This window comes from Cydia amplana, chromosome 18 (genome assembly GCF_948474715.1).
Source record: "Cydia amplana chromosome 18, ilCydAmpl1.1, whole genome shotgun sequence".
In the NCBI taxonomy this organism is placed as follows: domain Eukaryota; kingdom Metazoa; phylum Arthropoda; class Insecta; order Lepidoptera; family Tortricidae; genus Cydia; species Cydia amplana.
Genome location: NC_086086.1, coordinates 11809979 through 11833687, shown reverse-complemented (window position 1 = coordinate 11833687; position 23709 = coordinate 11809979). Strand labels below are relative to the sequence as shown.

At 36.7% G+C, this 23709-nt stretch overlaps 1 protein-coding gene across 1 annotated transcript in view; it reads right to left on the bottom strand.

The window, feature by feature from the left end:
• Positions 1–23709, bottom strand: part of LOC134656438 (limbic system-associated membrane protein-like) — a 97519-nt gene that overhangs the window by 38054 nt on the left and 35756 nt on the right. The window contains exon 3 of the mRNA XM_063511971.1: positions 1231–1409. Within this exon, the coding sequence (XP_063368041.1) occupies positions 1231–1409 (179 nt within the window). The remainder of the gene's footprint in view (positions 1–1230; positions 1410–23709) is intronic.

Genomic DNA, 23709 nt, shown 5'->3' with positions numbered 1-23709 from the left:
GCTGTTAAACCACATATCCTTCTCGGTACTTATCTCTATAGGTATCTACCAAGTTTCATCTCAATAGATTTAGAACTTAAGCGTGAACAGTGAGAAACTGAATAGATATTACATTTTAGATTCATTAGAACGGATTTCTCAATCGTATACAGCGTAGTTTTACATTTCTCGATCATAGTATCTATTTTACATTTATTCGTCGGCGACCGCTCTTAAGCTTCACCCAAACAATTTACATATCAAAATTACGAATACAGTAATCCTAACCACTACTGTGTTAAACCCGTGCAAAGTATCTTATCCTTTTGGTGTGTGATACTATGATCAAGTTCTTACGCAGAAAACGGCATTAAATAAAATTACAGCTAAAATAATAGTATCTAGGTTCAGTTTAAGGCGACTAGCATCCTCAACGATGTCGTTCAATGTTTCTTCAAGTAAGTACAGTAGGTAATATAGTAATAGTACATTTCATTAAGTGTCAGTAGCAATTCCACGCAGCAGAAAATAAAGGTACCTTCTCTTGTGAAGCGATAATCTGTTCGTGAGAAATAAAATACTCTCTTCCCTATACTTTGTAGCGACAAGTTTGTTTGATGCGAATAAAATTTATTACTTGCTGCTTTGCAGTTAAGATTGACGATCTTTAAAAGTGTTTTTGTAATATTTTTTGAACGGAAAAATACCAAAATGTATTGTTAAAGAATAATTTTAGTAAGGTCAAATAGGTACCATCTACAAGCCCTTTCGTCGTTTTTAATTCTTGCGTTTGTATACATACTCCACTTAAAGAAGGAATGAAACTCTTCCTTTATGAATGAGTGTGAGCGACGTAGGTAGGTAGTATAGGTACTTATTACGAGGGTTCTTGCCTTATGATGAACTTCCCTGCAATAAACATAATACCCCCTCGTCTTCCCCACTTTTTTTTATATTATAGGACACGCAGATTGACTAGGTCCCACAGTAAGCTCAAGAAGGCTTGTATTGTGGGTACTCAGATAATGATATATATATATATATATATATATATATATATATATATATATATATATATATATATAGACGACGATACAACTATAGTCAATCGTCTAGTCTTGGTCGTTTTCTATACAACGATATATATATAAATAGATGTATAGAAAACGACCAAGACTCAGACTACAAATAAAATTGCATAATATTAACAACATTGAGACCTTGCGTAGGTGGTTAAGGGTTAATTCTTACCGCTCTGTCACCTAAACTCTTGACGCGGCAGTGCAGATAGGCCGCCTGGCCGACAGCCGCGGTGTAGTCGCGCTTCGTCGCATTGTCGAAATGCGGCTCCACGCCTTCTGTCACGTTGTAGCTGGTCGTCGTGTTGAATAGGTCCAGGTCGCTGACGCCGCCGCCGCCGGACGACATGCCTGGCAACAATAGCATTTTTTACAAGGGGGCCAAGTTGTTGTTGTTTATGTTGCACGAGGGTTAAAAAAAATTGCCAGAGAATGAAACACAAAATTGATAACCACACGAACGAAAATACTAACTGTAATAGGTACTTACATCAAACAAAATTAAACCAAATCGAATCCAAATGAGTTACTTTCTCATTTATAATAATTGTAGGCATGAAAGTGCATAGGTATCGAATTGACCTCAATTTGCTGGGTCTATAATGGCAATGGGAAAATACACTTTCGGAATTTACATCGCACGGTTTCTGAGTACTTCTATTATTATTAAAAACTTATCCCCTCATAATTTTATTAATATTTCCATATTAAACATCATATATTTAGGTTAAAACATCGAAAAATGTACAGAGCAATATTTAATTATTTGACGTCCCTCTTTATTACAGCATTTAGCAAAGGCTAAATGTTGAAAGTAAATTAAAAACACCGGCAAGACAATTGGAAGCACCACAAGTACCTACACCACCACTATCCCTCAAATGCTGCTCCAAAAAAGTACCTATTATCATTTCGCGTATTAGCAAAGTAACTGATGTTTTTGTTTTAATGAAGAAAGGCACTGTAACTCCTTAGAAATAGTTCGGCGCCCTGTAATATTCATTGGTTTTGCGAAATACCGAAACGAAACAGCAAATCGTTATCCTCACGAAGCCTTGGAAGATTTTTGCCGCACTTATTCATACACGTTCACGTTTAAGTACCTACCACAAACACGGACCGATAAGCTGCAAACAAAGGCTTCCGGTTGATACCCTCCCCCCTTTAACACCCCTTCGATACCATAGATTAAGTAACACTAGAACAGACACTTATTTAAACTTTGTTTTTTACACGTAACTAATAATCGACCTTCGGTAAACGTAAACGAATATCGCCGATTGAATAACCAGGGGCCTAGCTAAGATGACAAACGCTAATAGAAACACAATAAATGGAAATAGTCATATGACTTTTGGTAGCATATGTCACCCCAATACATTTGGCGTTTGTCTCGGCTCCCAGATACCTTGAATACTTGTGTGCTGACCAATGATATACATACATAAGACGTTCAAGTGTATAAACAAGAGCAAGTTCTGAACAGTTCAAAAAACACGCGCAGCTAGAATAATTTGATATCAACTCTAGTAAGTGTTTTATTTAGCCCACGAACACAGTGTCATTTTCAAAACTTCGGAGTAGTACCTCCGTTGTAGTAACTCTAGCTTATTTATAAGTGTAATGAATTAATTCTTGATTTACTACTTAAATAGCTAAATAAAAAATAATGGTTTAGTTATCGTTTCAATAATTATATTCCTTTGTAATAATTTAAATTATCTACAAGAATCTATCTGATCTATTAACTTATGAGACGTTTTTATACAGTATCTGCTTTATCATATTGACTTCTGTGGCAATGCCTATACTATACTCGTTACCTCTTGACACAGTACGACACCTCACAAAGTGTACACTCAGATCAAAGAAGACCGTGGCCCATTGTTCATGTCTCAGAGTTATGCGCCTTTTATTTGAATTCTTTGATATATTTATGAGATTTCTCACACTGTCAATTTTTATACAACTTCGTCTTATACGAATATTCGTCTTCGTCTTATCTTATACGTGGAATTTAAAAAAAATAAATATTGTGATGGCTATTAGGTACTTAATACTCATAAATTTCTTCAGGATTTGACAATCTAGTTACAGAAATGAATTTGATATTATTCCATTTTTAAGTACCTACGGACTAACTAAATGACTGTACGTCGTTCAGCCATGTAGTTAAACATTGCGCTTAATGAATTGGCTGGCTCTTCAGCCATTTAATTAGATGCCGGCGTTGCTGGCTAATTTAACCAATCGGCTGCGACATACAAAAAGGCCGGCAATGCTTTTATTGAGATCTCTGAAATCAAATATCTATTAAGCTACGTTCACTAACGAACGTATCGAAACCACTGCCAAATAGGTTGGTTTTAGAAAAAAATATGTAATTTAACCCTGTAGGTATATTAATAATAAACCATGCTACATTAATTAATAATTTCAAACTGAATAAAAAATCCTGTCTCCTGTATAATAAAGCTAATTATTAATTCCACCGAAGATAAAAATGGTATAAAAACGACGCCTACACAAGCTGTTGAACATGAAATAATTAAAAAATATTTCGCACATTTTCACCTAAAAATATACCTACTTGTTTTAGAAATGTCAGATTTTAGGTATTTTAGAGCTTATACAGAATGATTCATAAGTCGTGATCAGAAACATATTGTCTTTCTTACTCTGCACGTTTAGTGTAAACACTTGTACATAAGAATAAATTTAAGTACCTACAAATTTTAGTCTTTAATTTCTTTAAATTCTGGACAGTAGGTATTTAATGCACTCATATTTTCACAATGTGGACACGGGCGAGATCATCACTGTCAAACTTCTTGATAAAATTAATAACTAATTAAACGTTCTAACACCACAAAAGCACAATACCATAACAATAACTTAATAAAATTACTGCAGTTAGGACCTAAATATGACTTTTACTATACCCCGTTTTTTCAGATTAGAAATTTTATAACTTCAAAAGTATATCATATGTTAGCATTTCGGAAGAAAAAAATAATTACGACTACTTTTTGAGGATATAAACATTATAATCTTAAAAAATGGGGTATACCAATGCTTTCACGCTGTAAACGCCCTTCGTATCTACTTATATTGGATTTGCAAGGCGATATGATCGCTAGAGTCATGAATAATGTTCAGTAAACCTTTTGTAGACTTCCACGTCCTTACCAAATAATGTTGCCCGTCATTGGGCTCGATTCGGATTTTGAACTAGACATCTATTAGATGTCTATTAGACATCACCAAGATACGACAACGATATTTTTAAGATCTAGCCTGTGAAATTTGACATTTCTGCGATTCTGGAGATACCTACTCTTGAACGATTTCCACAATGTCTAAAACGTCTCGTAATGTAGTTTTAGACGTAAACGTGATATTGGTTGTCCGAATTGAGCTGCAAAAGATATCTAGTTGAAATCGAAACTACCAGGTATCTAGTACATAATAAATATCGTATCGTTCTCTTCTCTAGAATGGATCTTGTTTTCCGAATACCGCGGATTCTCTCTCAAAATAGCTTCAATAATACTAGATGCGTACGTGCCCCTACGTCATGATTGATCTATATATATAAATGCAAGTGTCCTGACTGACTGACTGATTCATCAACGCAGAGCCGAAACTACAAAAGCTAGCAAGTTGAAATTTGCTCACTAGGTTGAATTTATAAAGTGTACAAGAGATAAGAAACGATTTTGAAAAATTCAACCCCTAAGGGGGTTAAAAAGGGGATGAAAGGTTGTATGGGGTGCAAGTTTTATTTTAAGGTAGGAATTTGAAACTTTGTAAAAATGTACTATATTAAAAAACAAGAAAACTAATTTCTGCGTTTTCGAAAATTCATCCCTCCAGGTGTTGAAAAAGGGGTTGAAAGTTTGTATGGAGATCAAAATATTTTTGTGAGTGTTGAACTTGAAACTTTGTATATGTGGATATTATTATAAGACGGGAAAAGTAATTTCAGCGTTTATGAAAATTCATCCCCTAACAGGGTTAAAAAGGGGTTGAAAGTTTGAATCTATTACAAATGCTTTGAAACTTCCTAGAAAGGCATAATAGCCGATGACAAAAAAATTAATTGCGACCTTTTAGGTAATTCAACCCCTAAGGGGGTAAAAATGGGGATGAAACATTGTCCTGGGGTGCAAATTTTATTTTAAGCTAGGACCTTGTAACTTCGTAAAAAGGTATTAAATTAAGATACAAGAAAACTAATTTCAGCGTTTTTAAAAATTCATCCCCCGAGGTGGTAAAAAAGGGGTTGAAAGTTTGTACGGAGATCAAATATTTTTGAGAGTGCGGGACTTGAATCTTTGTATTCGGGGATATTATTAGAAGACAGGAAAAGTTATTTCAGCGTTTTGTAAAATTCATCCCCTAACAGGGTTAAAAAGGGGTTGAATGTTTAATCATTTAGTAATTTATTCATTTGCAAGAATGTAGTACACAAAACAAGTTCTTACAATATAAAAATGTCCAATACATTCTGCTTAATAAAGCATGCAAAGAAGGTTTGCTTAAACTAAACTTATCTAAATTTATCTAAATCACAAATATTTTAAAGTAAGGAGATACAAAATTATGTCAATTATCAGAATTCCAGAAACAAGAAAAAATAAAGTAAGTATTGCAAAATAAAGTCATTAGGTACATAAGTCATTTATTAGAATGTAAAATGTAAAATTTAAATCACATATAATATAAGTAATAGGAATATTCATTCAATAATTAAATGGCATTATAATGGTGCATTATAATTGGTGCTTTATAATGGTGCATAATGGCGTTTGTATGAAGTTCAAATTTTATTTTAAGTTAGGAACTTGAAACTTCGTAAAAATATATGTTATTAAAATACAAGAAAACTAATTTCAGTGTTTTTGAATATTCATCCCCTAAGGTGGTGAAAAAGGGGTTGAAAGTTTGTATGGATATCAAACATTTTATCGAACGCGGGACTTGAATCTTTGTATTTCGGTATATTATTAAAATACAGGAAAAGTAATTTCAGCGTTTTGTAATATTCATCCCCCAACAGGGTTAAAAAGGGGTTGAAAGTTTGAATCCATTACAAATGCTTTGAAACTTCTTAGAAAGGCATAATAGCCGATTACAAAAAACAGTAAAAGCAACGTTTTTGGAAATTCAACCCCTAAGGGGGTTAAAAAGGGGATGAAAGTTCGTCTTAGGGTGCAAATTTTATTTTAAGCTAGGAACTTGAAACTTTGCAAATTAAGATACAAGAAAACTAATTTCAGCGTTTTTGAAAATTCATCCCCTAATTGGTGAAAAAGGGGTTGGAAGTTTGTATGGATATCAAACATTTTTTCGAACGCGCGACTTGAATCTTTCTATTTGGGGATATTATTAGAAGACAGGAAAACTTATTTCAGCGTTTTGTAAAATTCATCCCCTAACAGGGTTAAAAAGGGGTTGAAAGTTTGTATGGGGGTTATAATTTTATTTTAATCTTGGAACTTGAAACTTCGTAAAAAGGTATTATTTTAAACGGGCAATAAACTAAATTCAGCGTTTTTGAAAATTCATATCTCAATGTGGTGAAAAAGGGGTTGAAAGTTTGTATGGAGATCAAACATTTTTGTGAGTGCGGGGCTTGAATCTTTGTGCAGAGGCATATTATTAGAATACTAGAAATGTTATTTCAGCGTATGGGGTTCAAATTTTATTTTAAGCTAGGAACTCGAGACTTCGTAAAAAAGGTATTTTATTAAAAGACAAGAAAACTCATTTAATGTTTTTGAAAATTCATCTCTTAAGGTGGTGAAAAAGGGTTAAAATTTTGTATGGAGATCAAACATTTTTGTGAGTGCGGGGCTTGAATCTTTGTAAAATGGTATATTATTAAAATACGAAAAAGTAATTTCAGCGTTTATAAAAATTCATCTCTTAAAGGGTCGAAAGGGGGTTGAAAGTTTGTATAGGGTTCAAATTTTATTTAAAGCTACAAACTTGAAACTTCGTAAAAATGTATTTTATCAAAAAAGAAGAAAACTAATTTCAGAGATTTTGATAATTCATCCCCCGAGGTGGTGAAAAAGGGGTTGAAAATTTGTATGGAGGCCAAACATTTTTTTGAGTGCGGGACTTGAATCTTTGTATAAAGGCATATATAAAGGCATATTATTAGAATACAAGAAAAATAATTTCAGCTTTTAAACAATTCATCCCCTAAAATGGTTAAAAAGGGGTTGAAAGTTTGTATAGGGTTCAAATTTTATTTAAAGCTAGGAACTTCAAACTTCGTAAATAGGTAGTTAGGTAGTAGGTTTTATTAAATAGAGGACATGAAAATCTTCTAAGGGGGTTTAGAGGGATTATATCGAGGACAATTTTATTCAGTTAGGGGCTTGAAACTTCGTAGGTTGTGAAAGACAAGTCTCATGCGTTGTATAATATTAATAATTAACAAATGATTAACCGTCCTACCGCAATCTCTTGCTGCATAATGTTCTAAGCTAATGTAGAATATATAACCACCAATATACAAATCCACGCGTACGAAGTCGCGGGCAACAGCTAGTGTCATAATAATCTTAACAACTTTGGACATCGTTGTATGAAGTAAATACTTATATACCAAAACAAAATAACTAAATAAATTGTCTTGCCAAAGAAGTTACGCTGATCCGATTAGGATTATCATAGATGCTTAGAGAAACATAAAAGCTATTCAAAGTATAATAAAATTAATTGAGTTAGAATTTAGAGAGGATCAGGGACTATTTGAAAAAAAAAATTGTGGCAAAGAAATCTTTTAATTTCGTTTTAAATCAGCATTCAAAAGTAATAAAATTACATTATGCTAGGCTAGCCATATAAAAGAACATATTTTGATTCGTTTTTTAAAGACCGGAAAAATATGAGGTAAAAATGTTCTTTCCACAAACTACTTTTAAACTGCTATTATAGAACACTTAGTACTTAATAAAAGTATGTATAAGCCTTCAAACTGTGGCACGGCTTATGAAGGGTTAGGGGTAGATTTCATTTGCAAGTAAAATTTTAATTACATTTGAAAAAGATTGATACACAGTTAAGTAGGTACCTATCTTTTTTTTTCAAATAATTCACCAAAACAATCTATTCCCGGAACCTTTCAAACATTTTCATCCCCGACCAACTTAAATGAATAAAGTTCAGTTCAATAAACGAGATTTAGGCACCCAGTCATCGTCTTAAAATTTCCAACGTGAGAAAAGGTTACTGTTATTGGCAGCCGTCAAAATGATGGACGACGTCTTCGTTCTTTGAACGGCCGTTGCGTAATCCCTAACCTTTTATTCTCTTCGCATACCTATCATAGGCAAGTGAGACGCTTATTCAAGCCAGTGTAACAAAGGCCTCCCCATCTATAACAACTCTGCGTTACCCGAAAGCAGTTCTACGCTGGTCTCCTTGGGCGGTGGGATCGCCAGGGTTTTATAGGCGATTAGAATGGTATTTCTGGGCTCGACAAACCTATTGGGGCTGGAAAAAAGCTTTCAACGGACGACAAATTGCCTTCTGTCAGGCGGCCGGCAACATGTCGATTACTACACTCTGTTAACGTTTAATTGTAGGAAGCACGCGTGTTGAAAAAGTAGCTTTTTTATGTCAAAGGTTGCGTGGTTTATAATTGCTGGGTCTTTTTAGGGCGTAGCGATCCTATGATTAAGTAATCGTAGTGCTGTAGTACTACAAACAGCTTTCATTGTTGGAAAAAACCTGTCTAAGTATATCTCATCTGATTTTGTATCTCATATGATGATGACATGATTTATCATTAGCTATTGTTTGTAATTTTGACGCCGCAAGTAGGTATATAATATAATATATAGGTATATATTTTTTGACATTTGATAATTGATACATATACATAAGTTTATCGCATGTAAATTTTGTTCTTAATGTGCACACATATTTAGGGTTAGAGTCCAGTTCAGAACGATGTTTGCCTCTATATGCATGTAAACGCAATGACTATAACCTGTTTTGTGAGCCTAAATAAATAATAATAATAATAATATGATTGTCTGTTTCTTATACTGTATGTAAGTTTCTGTATGTATTGTGGCAAAAAAAATAAGTATATATCTATCTATTTATTTTAGGTACCATGTATCAATGTAGGTACATATTTTGCGTACGATTTGTTAGTCGTACCAAAAGTCGCAAAAGTATGTTTACTTTTACAAGGATGGTTGCTTGCTTGTCGTGTAGCTTATCTGCTTTAGTTTAATTTAGTTTAGCATTAGTACAAATTAACTATCCAATTCAGGTCAGACTAAATAAGTGTGCAACGTTACCACAGCTTTTCGTGTTTTCTTACTTAAAACTTGTACCCGCTGCGAAAAATAAATTCGTCCGCCAAGACTTGGCAATGTACTTACTGTCAGTCTTCACTAAGTCTTGGCTGACGGCCAAGTTAAGCTTTCTTAGGCTTAAGAGTACACCTGAACGTGTACCTACTGTGTAAATTTAGTCAAGTCAGGTCTAGTTTTCAAACATAATATTATCTCAATTAAAAAACTTTAAAGTAGGTACCTAGGTATATAATGTACATAACATTATAATTTCACTCGATAAACGAGATCGTGCCTTGGTATCGGCTAATGTGCCGTGCGTTTTGGAGCCACCGGGATTGAGTCGCACGGGTAAGAGGCCTGATGAACTGACCTTGATTCCGTGGCAGAGGGGGCGGGGCGCTGCTTTTTGTGAGATGCAACATGTGTACACGTACGCTGCATCCCATTTGAGGCAGACCACAAGTTGTGGTGGCTCAGCAGCGGAGTCCGCGGCAAAGTCTAAGCACGCAAAGTCCGCGTCGGAATCCGCTTATGACTTTGTGCCGGTGGCTATTGAGACGGCGGGACTTTGGGGTTCAGAGGCTCGGTGCTTTTGCTCGCCGGATTTTAACCGGCATCTTTAGCTATCCGGGCTAATGGCTCCTCTACACGATGGGTCAGCGCCGGCCATTCCAAGGGACGCAGCCATGCGGTAGAATGAGATAGCAATATCACTTACTCCCTCTAACGCATAAATGCGTCCCTTGGAGTGGCCGGCGCTGGCCCATCGTGTAGAGGAGCCATAACGCGATGAACTAGGCCACCTCGCTATGGCGGAACCGGTACCAATTTCTCGACTATTATGCCATCTTATAGTACCTAATTATATAAAACTAATAAATTGAATATTTGATAAATTAATTTGATTTGTTCCCAAAGTTGTGTAAGTAGGTACCTACTTATTACTCTATAGATAATTACGAGGACCATAGAACCCTAATAAATACAAATTGTTGTCTAATTTTACGGGCGAACAATATCCCAATTACACCCGCGAAACAGGTAATTGAATGTTTACCAAACGCATACCGCTTATTACCCGGATCACAGTGTAAAAAGTAACAGTGGAGCGATGCCTTTGATGTTTGCGTAAAGCCGACACCGCACAAGAACACAGTAGGGTTGCCACAGACATTTACACAACTGCGCAAAATAATATGTGACAGTTATTACGACACACTAGCCCTGTAATTAGTACCGAGCTACTAACAATGGCGATGTATGCAGCTCGGGTGCACTCCACCCACCCTCGCACCCCGCACGATTGCCCTGCCTTGACGGCTTCGTCGAATAACTATATTGTTTTATAGACTGTGCCCGAATATTGCAGTACGTGGTTTGAAAATCTATCTCGAAAATGGCTTTTACATGCCCAAAACATCCATCGCGTCCTTTAAAATATTTAAAAGCAATTTTGAACCTTGTTGTCACCGGCATCAGAAAGAAAATCAATTTCATGTTGTAAGCCGATGGACCGTCCAAAATCGGCTTTCGGCTTGAAAGGGATTGGCCTTGTTTGTAGGCAGGTGTAAACATGAAAAAGGAAGACGGAAGGCAATAAATCCCGTGGTTGGTGGATTATTTTTTTGTCGCTTCCCGTGTTCCGCTATTCATAAAAATGTCACCTGCAATACAGAGAGATGTGAGCTTTGGGCGTTATTCTTAATAGAAGTTCCCTGGTAGAATTATATTGTTTTGTGTAGGTTACGTTTTAAAGTATTTTTAATACAGGTATCTAATGTACTTCGATGAGATAAAAATAAATAAATAAATATTATAGGGACATTCTTACACAAATTGAGTCTTACACAAAGTCCCACGGTAACCTCAAAAAGGCTTGTGTTGTGGACTTGTGGGTACCCAAACAATATACTCAGATATAATAATGTAAATATATAAATACTTAAATACATTTAAAATATCCATGACTCAGAAACAAATATCTGTGCTCATCACACAAATAAATGCCCTTACCGGGATTTGCACCCAGGACCGGCAGGACCATTGGCTTCACAGACAGGGTTACCCACTATAGACCAGATTGGTCGTCGAAACTTAGTTAATAAAATACATTATGTCATATTTATGTGCATTTATACTCGCCGGCCATATTTTGAGCATGAGATTTTTTACAGTTCGAATTGGGCTCCTACTAGGTATGTATAATTTCATAATGACGTTTTCAATTAACTAAGTACCAAACAAGTTTAGTCAGCACCTACTATAGCACTCTAGCGCTAGCTCCATTTCATGACTACGTAATAAGTCAATACGGACTCTATCGAACTTCGTACTCACGGGCCAATTCGAACGAGAACCTTATGGCACCTCTACACGAATGGGCCATCATACTGGCCCACTAAGTTGGGCCAGCGTGTAGAGGGTAGTGGTGTCGGACGGCTTATAGTGCAGCGGGAAGGCGATGGGATGGCCACGTTGTCGGTTTTTCGTCCGCACATCAAAGGGTGGGCCAGCGATGGTGCGTACGCATCTACACGTGGCCCATTTAGTGCGTGCTCTCAACCATCGTATGGCCATCTCGCTGGTCCAAAGCTGGGCCATCGTGTAGAGGAGTCATAACCATCACATGGCCATCTCGCTGGTCTAGCGCTATTGGAATCAATCAGTTAGGTAGCAGTCATTCGCGCGTTCATTTCGCTCTGACTTGTCCGTACATGTATTAGTGCGGACGGTTGACTGATATGATTCAAATATCAGTTTGATATCAGGTGCACGTTCAAATTGGCCTGTATGTCTAATCTGTTCTACCCTCATTACTAATTGACTTAAGTGCGTTTCTCACTACGCTAATCACATTACGCTAATCTGGATTACGAAATCTACTTCCGTGCTTACTGAAATTAGGTGAGATTATAGGTATTTCGGGTCTAAGTAATAGGTATTTGATTTTGTGACATCAATATCGATGCAAAATAGCATATTTAAACTCATGGACAAATGTAGAGGAATGCAAAAAAAGGTTTATTTACTGGATTACAGCACCTACGTAAAGTAATTTCAATTTATTTTTGCGTTCCTGTAAATTTGTGTAGATATATAGGATAATAAGTTGCAGAATATACAAAGCCTTTATGGAAACTTTCATGAAAAAATTCTTCAATTCGTTTAGATTAGGGATTATTACCTACTAAGGGCCCGATTCGGATTTTGAAATAGACATCTATTAGATATCTTTAGACATCACCAAGACATTGCGCGATTCTGGAGATACTATTGAACGATTTCCACAATATATGACTTAGAGATACAATTCACATCTAATAGATATCTAGAACTCTATCTAACATAAAAGTGACATTGGTTGCCCGAATTGCGCTGCAAAAGAGAACTTGTTGATATCTATATAAACTATAACGTATCTAGAATGGATCTTCGAAGAAGTTCGAATACAGCAGTCAATGTTCTTAACTGTTGATGAATCACTCATTGGCGTCTATTTCAAGTGTCATAAAAATCGAAAATAACTGTCAGAAGGTTTGGCAATAAACGTGCAGAATCAAATACCGAGAACATTTCATGGGACCTTCGAATTTTTTAAAAATTTCGACTCTTTGGCACATAAAGGCAGATGACAGGAATTTTCCTGACATGTCAGAAATTTTGGCCTTTTGTCAGGAACAGGAAAATATCAGGATTTTTTTTTGAATTGATAGACTGCTTTGTGCCCATCGCTACCGGCTAGACACCCCCCCCCCCCCCCCCGTCGTCGTCGTCGTCAAAAATATGAATGTCAAGAAAAATATTTGAAAATCAGGAATTTTGTCAGGAAATTCTACATTGGGTAGGTAAGTACAAGCCTTCTCCCATACACACGATCACATCATACCTAAACGATCGTTACATTTAGTTAGGTACATTTAGCTTACTTTGGTAAGCTAGTAATATCAGTGAAAAAAAAAGAAATATTTACTTACCCCTTATATCAAAACTTTTTATAAAACAATCAGATTGTTTAAAGAAGCACAGTACAAACAGAGCTTGAATAAAAAGTCGCCAAAACGTGGCTTTCAAACATTAAGTCCGGCCCAACGCTTAACTTCGTATCCTTTGAAATAGGGATTAACTAATTTAGGCTTTTTTAGGGCAGAAAAGGATAAACTTTTTTGTGAGCGTGTCCCTAGCCATTGGACAAAGCCGAAATGTACATATGCATTAGGGTATTTAGAACCAGTATACAAAATAATTACGATTTTTTTACTTTGTAGCAACCTGTATGTGTTAAGCCCTTGCTACACGGTCACCGACAAGCCTTCAGACCGCGTGGCCTTGGTCCGTCCCGGACCGTGTAGACAGTTGTTTCCAACAAAATTTGACCAAAACTGACCAAGGTCAGACCAAGGTCAGACGGTTAGAAGGCTTGTCGGCGACCGTGTAGCAAGGGCCTTAGTAGCTCCTGAGCGAATAAATAGTATGAAACCTTCTTTGACCTTTTTGATTATCTTTTTTATTTTATGTCACCAATAGGATTCTGACTTGCCGCACATTTTCGAACAAATTGGCAAAAGTACTGCCAATGTAATTAATACAGTATGTTTCTTTTTGTTGTCAATTATTGGAAATAACTTTTGTTTGAATTTTTTTTTAACTTTTGTCTAATTAAAAAAAAATTAACGTTAGATTAGAGCATTACTGAGAAGTAACCCTACGTGGGATTTCACGGTTTGTCCAATGGCTAAGGCCAGCCTGTATATCTGTGGCCCTAGTGAATAAAGGCACAAATCTCGGGCAGCACAGGTGTAAAAGGGTGTAGGTTCCACGTAACTCTTATGCTCTTTTACATCTTAGCTGCGCGACACTTGTATCCTTTTTCACTAGGTATAGGATAGGGCCAGATATGGGGCATTATCTATGAAAAGGGACCTTATTGTCGATGGCGCTTACGCCGCACAGCGTCGCGTGGCATTGTAATTATATCGGAGTATCGTTAATAATGGCGTAAGCGCCATCGACAATAAGATCCCTTTTCATAGATAACGAGAGACTGGAGCTCTTTATGTTCGCATCGCCCAGGTTTAGTGATTTGTTTGAGTTCCAAATATTGATTTTGTACGAATTTTGCGCAACTTTAGCAATTTCTTTTATACATCAAAGAACGAGCAAGTCTATCAGTTCATCATGTCTAATAAACGTTCAGTTTTTCACAATAAAATAAATATTATAGTGCGCTTTAATATTTAAGCATATAAAAATATGTTTGTAAATAAGATCGTCGACTAATAATCTATGAAAAGAATATAAATGTATTTTTTATATTAACATTCGAGTATAGTACCTATCTCAAATAACTGCAAGTCTTATTAAAAACTAAAGCACGCTAGAACCATTTCAAGCTTCATTTATTACAAATGATAACTAAGATGTTGGAAAACTCCCACTCCGAGTAAGTCTAAAGACCAATTTGTATCATTACAAGAATACAAACGTATCAAAGGGGAATAAAACCATTGGAACAAACTGATGCTATTAACTACCACGCCGGCAAAATGATTGGTTGCTATATTATTTAATGCACTGTTATATCTCCTACAGTTTATCCTAATGGACTACCACGTTGGTGGTAAACAAGCATACGGTCCGCCGGTAAGCGATAACCGTAGCCTATGGATGCCAGCAACTGCAGGGGCGTAACGTGCGCCGACCGACCCTTTGAACACCTGTACTTACACTCTTTTTTTGTAGTCCTTCGAGGATGTCTTGACAGGGAGCAATATAGCTTTAGCATTCGCGGGCGGGGTATATTAAAAGAGATTATAATAAATGAGGAATATAAATTGAATACCAATTTATATTATTACAAGCGTTATAAAGGAGGAGTAAAACCATTGAAACAAACTGATGCTATTAACCTCCCACGCCTGCAAAATGAACGGGTTTGACTGGCAGCTAACAATAACAGAACTGTTATTTTCTGCTACAGTTAGTACTAATGGAATGAAACATGCTATACCTAGAGGTCGTAGCTTATCGATGTATTAGAGCTAGTTGTTTACTCGCTCGATTGTAAATAATAAAACGCACTGGGGGCCGATTTTTGAATTTCGATCACTCGATTTCGTCACTCGAAAATCGATGGAAAACGGCGAAATGCAGATTTTTGAAATACGCGCGATAGACATTGGGAATCTAGTGGTATTGACCACTCGTTTTCAATTCTATTAGTAGAATTTACATGACTAGTAGTGGAGATATTACTGAACGAAATACGCGAAATCGAGCGGTCGAATTTCAAAAATCGGCCCCCTGGCTGAATAAAATCTCATTTGGCACAGCACACCGCCTATAGAAACCTAATATTGGCCATTTTGTTCCCGACGCAAATCACCAAACTATGAGGTGCGGGAGGGGTGCTCAAGGCGTTGCGATTGGTCGTTGCAAACATGGCGCGCTAACACGTGTACGCGTAGGGATGGGACATGTTCATTACAGGTAGTGGGTACTGCTACCAGTACCCACCGAAATTTATTGTGGTAAAATTTAATGCCAATTTAATATACTTAGGGTAAACTTACTTAATAATTATATTGATTAATTTAATATTTCATTAAGTAATTTAACAATGTACCTGAAATTTTTACTTAACATATTAGGGCATTTCTGTTTAAAGTACTCAGAACTTGAATTTTAAAGTTTAGAATTTTTATATTATTTCCACTCAGAATCGCAATCTCTTTCGATACGAGAAAAAAGTGTCGCCAAAATCTCATAGGTACAATTATTTTCTTTTGTCCGTTTTATTAAGGTCATAGAAGGTTGTATTGAAAACATATTCAAATGGACCAATAACATATGCCTATTACAAATGAACTCTGAGTTTTCTCGCACTTCTTTGAAGTTCATCATCAGGTCCATCTCGTGACATGAGACCTAACTGCTCACCTAGAGCGTTCTAAAAAACCCATACAACATATGTCTATCACAAACCAACACCGAGTTCCCTCGCACTTCTTGAAGTTCATCATCAGGTCCGTCTCGTGACATGAGACCCTAACTGCTCACCTAGAGGATTCTAAAAAACTCATACCTCGCGCTTCTTTGAAGTTCATCATCAGGTCCATCTCGTGACATGAGACCTAACTGCTCACCTAGAGGATTCTAAAAAACCCATACAACATATGTCTATCACAAACCAACACCGCGTTTCCTCGCACTTCTTTGAAGTTCATCATCAGGTCCATCTCGTGACATGCGGCCTAACTGCTCCGCTGGCCTAGAGGATTCTAAAAAAACTTACACAACATATTACCTATATATTGTCCAAAATGGTACAATACGGTATGACGAAGCACGAAGTTTCCGCAACTGACGAAACCATCGTCGTCACATCACTAGTCGAAAGGGAAAGGGATAGCGCATTGCATTTTCAAGTTGACGAAAAGGGACGGACATACTTCGCCTCTGCTTACTGACCAGTATAAAATGAACCCCGCGGACAAGAAACATTATTCAATGAAATAATGAATTTGACTTTCCTGTGGGATTTTATTCCATCTGTTTCGTAAGTAGAAGTTTTAGATGACTTGCCACACCATTTTACGCTGCAATATCCCATGATTTCCCAATGAATTCAATAGTTTACGATTTATTTTCTTAGACTCGTGCAGGCTGCTAACAGGTCGTAACCTTGGGCGCAACTGATCGGAGCGGTGCGCGAACAATCTTATATTTGACCTATACACCATACGGGCGGTGACCGCGAGTCGTCCTATAAGGTCGGTCTATAGGGGTTGGTCTGTGCTCATTTGGTTTTAGATGTAATTTATTTATGATTTCTGAGATAAAGGTACATACCGCATTCCGACTTCATCGAACAGGAAAATAGTATGTTTACACAACTCGGACAGTAAATAGGAACTCTTTATTTTCCTGTTTATAATATATAATATCTGGGTGACCGAGCTTCGCTCGGAAAACATAAAAAAACTCGAAAATGCGCGTTTTCCCAGAGATAAGACCTAGCTAGATCGATTTCGATCGATCGCCCCCAAAAACCCCCATATAGCAAATTTCATCGAAATCGTTAGAGCCGTTTCCGAGATCCCCGAAATATATATATATATATATAAACAAGAATTGCTCGTTTAAAGGTATTAGATATATATATATTGCACCTGTATTCTTTTTGTAATGGTTTGTACATGATACTCATGAAGAAAATAAAAAGAGTATTTCGTAATTTTTATTTGCAATATTAATTAATAACTAGAATTTTGATACATAGCGACTTCAATTTGGTTTTGTTTATTCGCACCCACGTTATGTGGGTACCTAACATAAGTACTATTCCAGTTCAATTCTTATTCCATCTTAGTTCGATATCAGTAGAATAGCAGATTAGTTGGTTGTTAATTGTCTGTCTAATTGAAATGACGTCCAGTAATGGATAGTCAGTCTACTAAAACCTTGTTAACTGCACACGTGAGCACTTGAACTATGTGCGCTTTCAAAGCACAGATCACTCACCCACTAGACAGTGTATATCATGACGTCCTAGCGCACGCCTTGCGTCACGGGTTACGTGATAAAAAAGTAAACAAGATGAGCAATTACTACGTTTGCAATCACATTTGCCCGAGGAACGTCGATGGCTCTATTTTTTTTAAAGCCTGTTTTGTGTGCTGGGTATTATATAGGCCTCCCCTTTCTTACGCCACTCAACACGGTCACGGTTCATTAAACCACAGTGCTTCAGCCAGTCGCTGCAAAAAAGAGCTCTAAATTTAACATTTTAAAATTCCATACTCAATTATAGCAGCCCCATCTGGAGAGATTAAAACCTATGGTCAGTAATCACATATCCTTTTCGGAAAGCCGCGACTAAATTGGTAGTTGGAATTTTTTCGGATCAGTTGCGCCTAACAGTCTGTCACAATTATTAAGAAAGTGTTCGCTAAATAATTTTTGCATGGAAAGTTTCATAGTTCACTGCTGGATGACGTTGATCAGTCCGTCAATTGTGGTCGGAACTACGGAACCTGTCTCCGTTCCGTCGCATTTAAATTATTTTAGTACCATTTAAGTTTTCAGGGTTTTATGTGTGCAAAATAAACATAAGTTTTAGGGAAAAAACATTGGTTGCTGATTGTGAGGCACAGTTGGTATTCATAGCTACTTCATAATGCAGAATCTATAGAGACGAAATCTATTTGCCAAGGCTTTGCTCGAGACGTAGGGATGGACCAATTAAACCCTGGCTGTGTAGCGGTAAATGTTAATTAAGTCTCCGTTTGATGTAGGTAAGTGAAATTGATAAGGAAAGTTTGGCACTTTCCGAATAATTTATATATAAGTCAGGTATTAGAAGAATAAAGTTATTCAAAAGCCTACATGCTTAAATTATAGGTAATGTTCAAGCTCCCGCCTACGACATTGTTCACATGAAACTCGTTTAAATTTCAATTCCCTTTTTATTTGTTTGAGGGGGTAAAGTTGTTGTTTAACCCCTTGTGCTATTAATAGGTACCTCAAGCAAGTAAACGATTTCAATTTGAACCACGAGCATTACGAGGGTTCAACAAATTTTGCCACCGTGTGAAACAATCTTTCACCACAATAAAGCGAAGAAAATACTAATTGTAAAAAAAAGAAATCCTACGTTATCAAATATTTATCCCAACATGAGGAAACAACTCAAAAATTGCACGAAATCACTTTGCTTGTGAATAAAATACAACTTTATAATTAGTATTTAAATAATAATGCTGGTTTGGTTGAATAAAGCTCTGCAAATTTTTAAAATATGAGTTTTATATATCAAGAAATTACAATTAACGTTATTTGTCAAATAAAATTATTATATAGGACTTGTATTTTATTAATATGACAAGAAAATTTACATATTTGTTAAACAGCTAAGAAAACATTATATATAATATGAGCAGCTCATTTTTATCAAAGAAAGTCTATCATGCATAATATAAAGTCTATCATGTCATATATTTAATGCAAATAAATTAGGTATCATTTATACATTTTAAAGAAAATAATAACTGGCCCGCTTCTTGAGTCCCAATTTTAGGTATGAATAATAAATACAGCTGACTTGAACACCAATTAACTAAAACGAAAACGGATTACACAAAATGAAAATGTTAAAATAACAAATTGAGATTGCTTCCTCTTTCTGGCGTGGCGTGTATTTGGCAAGTCACCATTTATTTTGTGCTATAGAAAGCACTTAATTTTCGTTCGCAAAGTGACGGAAGCGGTATTATAGCGCAATTTCGGAAATTAAAAGCAGAGCAATAGGTATTGAAACGTGAAAGAAGGTATATAACAAGAGCCGTGTTTCGGATGTAGGTAATAATATAGGTGTATGCGCGAAATTTCTAAATTGAAAATGTTCGGTACCTACCTAACTATGTACTATACAAAAATATGGGTATCGAAATTTTACGTTTCCAAAATAAAAGTTTGAAACTGTCAGTGAGGTCTGTTCAGGCGGCGTAGCATGGTCGCGTTTTTATCGCTTATCACCATGCCTGTCACGTTCTAACAAGTATGTAAGTGCGAAAGGGACGCGCATAGTGATATGCGATAAAAATGGAACCGTGCTGCGCCCGCAGATAGTAAGTAATTTCTTGTTGGAGAAATTATGTCACTTTTAACAGGTGATATATTGCATTCAGTAAGAAATTATAACAAGAAATTACTATTATATTATACTATTATTATATATATAATTATATATATTATATATATACTATTATATATATACCTCAGTGTCATTTCAAAATTAAAGTTCTCATTTCCATACTGTTTTACCTTTTTGTATGTGATTCTATTGAATCCGAACGGTGGCAGTGCGAATTCTGGAGGTCGTCCGTTCGAACCTTGTACTTTCTAAAAAAAGGGCAAGTGCGAGTCGGACTCCTACCTAGGGTTCCGTACTTTTTATTATTTATTTTTTGTTACAGCAGCAACAGAAATACATCATCTGTGAAAATTTCAACTGTCTAAGCTATCACGGTTCATGAGATATCTCTCTTTTACTCCAATGAAGGCGTAATTAGATTGACAGAGAAAAATGCCCGCAACTTGTGAACTTCGATTTTCGCGGTTATAGCCATGCCATGAAGCCAGGTTTTTAGAAAAACTTATAAGTCATGTAACAAAACTCGTGTAGGAAATACGAAACGATTTTGAAACTGGATATGCCCTACCTATTTTTTTTATTCTTTATTTCCATTAGGTAATAGGTATTTGTTTCAGTACCTTAATAAATAAATATACGTGGGCGAATTTGCCCATTATTTATCTAATCTGAAAAAGGTGTCGTTTATATAACAGAGTATCCTCTCTCGAGGTATCACAATATCGCCATCTGTCTAATAAATATAAATTAGCCACTCATTTCGCTAGGTGCTTAATGGCGGTTTTGTGTAGGCCATAAATATTGTGTTAGATACATAGATCTCACTTCTAGATGGAGCAATAAGTCGGCTTGTCATTTTCAAGAAAATTATGTGTAATGGCGTAACTGCTCATTTTCGTTCCGTTATTGTTTAATAATGTAAGCAATTAAGTAACCATGCAATTTTGTAGTTCTCTGTTCAATGATATTTAATGTCCATACGATGAATAAATAGACGTTTTCTTCTTGTAATCATTTAAAATACCGCCTTTAGTTAAATGAAAGTTTGTGAGGTACCTAGTTCCGAGTATAGTTTTTAATATAGTGTAGTTTATGTTTCTAGACATAGTCTACTTTATAAGAACATTTTTACTTGCTGAACATAAAACCGAAGTTGATTGAACAAGAATTGTTGATTGAAGTTGATTGGGTGAAGACACGTGAAAAAATGCATTCGTAAGTGCCATTGATGAGTTTGTTAATACAAGTAATGTTCATATATATGGATTGAAAGAATTGAAAAGTCGGATAGTATATAGTCGCGTAATTGAAAGGTCAGGTAGTTAGTCTCTTTCATTAAATAGCTGTCCGCAGGCGCAGGCTAACTTTCGGTATGAGATTGCCAAAAGTGGATTATGTCAAAATACAATCGGGAAAACGCTATAATGAGGAGGAGGAGGAATGCAGAGTCTGTTGGAGAAAGTCTGTGGATAGATATTACTGCCGGCCGACGTGCTTGTGTGTGATAAAGCGAAGCAATAATTGCCCGACCAGCCGGAAGTGTTCACGGTCTATATTCCAAACGCTTAGCTTAATTTAGATAAAAATCATAATTTTAATAACAAAACTGCTGTGAAACATAGACATATTATAGTAGTTTATGTGACTGCTACATAATTAGAGGCATTAAAATACGAGTGTGGGTTTAAGAAACGAACGTCAGTGAGTTTCTTAATAGGATCACACGAGTGTTTTAATGCCTCTAATTATGTAGCAGTCACCCAAAAAACCCATCATTTTACAATAATGCCGTAAACGAGGGTAGTTGCTCGCCCACCGCCGGTGGCGGCAGGCCACCAGCGCCCGCGGGGCGCGGAGGGCTGCGGCCCGCAGTCTGCGCCGGTCCGTCACCGTTAACGCAAGCTCCTGATGACACTCCTCAGTACGGAGTGAAAGACGTGCATTTTCGACTTAAAATACGTGAGTGACCCGTTTTTAATATATTTAAAAATCATAATTTCTGCATTTTGTGATTTCTTCTTGAATACTTACGGAATTCTATTTTATAATACTTTCTCGTTCTTCAAGTACTTACCCCCTTGCCAAACGGGCCAATTCGATCATACACTGACATCAGAATGATATTTGAAGCATGTTATTTAGTTATCGTGCATTTCGCTCGTCCGTGCAAGTACTTCTTGGCGCGGGTAAGACACGAATGCTCCAGATCGCAGGTGTTTGTGCGGTCTATAATATGCGATCTGGGGCTTTACGAATTACCGCCCGTGGTTTGTCTAAAGTTTTATGTCTTGCCTTGGCCAGGAAGGACTTACGGGCCTAGGGTGACGTAAACTGTATAACATGATTCAAATATCATTCTGATGTCAGTGTACGTTCGAATTGGCCTGTAAGGCTGTATATCGTCAAGGCCATTATATAGATCCGGCAACCCCACATGTAACTAAACAACCCGCGTCTATTACAGTGTAAGTCAACATGCATTATTCATCGCCTTATAGGGGAACGATGTTGCGGTCTCGATTCGGAAATTACATTATATTTCGGGAAACTACGTATGTGTATAAATAACACATACGATGACACGATATCACATTGGATCGAAGCTACTTCGAACGAACAAGACGAAACAGGAGCTGAGATTTAAATATTTTAGGTAAATATACTCGTCTCGCTAACGGAAGCGGCTCCTAAAACTAGTGCGATAAGAACAAGGCGAAAAATCCTGCGTAAAAATCTCAAAAATCGAGGTTTCGTACTCGACTGTTTCCTCCTCCAAAACTTAACTAATCGTAACCAAATATGGAAATCTAAATGATTATGAAATTATCCGTGTTGGACCGTTTTGCTTTTTTTGGCTAATTGATATCAGTTTTGAATACCACGCCTCTCATTGCGGCATAGTCAATTAGGCTATTTTGGCCATTTTCGAAGGGCTGTAGCGCCTTAAAAAACAAAAATATCAAAAAAAGCAAAACGGTCCGACACAGATATTGACAATATTAATCTGTGTTAAAAAAAACATTGCTCTAGCTTCAAAACCCACGGAGGAAACAGTCGAGTACGTTTGTATGGAGAAATAATGTCTCCACTCCACTCGCTTCGCGTCGCGTCCACTCGCGTAAGGACTTACTTTATCCGCGACCAAAACCAGTGTAACCTGCGTCGGAACGTCAGAAATAAACGTAAACAAAATAAATTGTGACGTTATCTATGAAAAGGGACCTTGTTGTCTATGGCGCTTACGCCATTATTAACGATGCTCCGATATAAATGCAATGCCGCGCGACGCTGTGCGGCGTAAGCGCCATCGACAATAAGGTCCCTTTTCATAGATAATGCCCCAATTAGCAATAGACCCACTAAAATTATGATTTGATACCTCTGTGGCTGCCACCAGTTTGGCACTGACATAAACGCTATCGAGAACGTAACTTACTTTCTATGCATCTCGCTCGTACTCGCAAATTAGTGCGAGCGAGAACGAGATGAATACAGAAAGTAAATTCCGTATACGTTATTGGCAAGGTGCGCAGTCGGTGGAGGGGGAAGTGGCGCTGATCGTCACAAACACAGGTAATCAGGTAATCTTATGGAATGTCTGACATTAGTACTTAGTACTAGCGGCAGCCGCTTGAACTAATTTTATTCCATAAGATTTAACGTAGAAAGT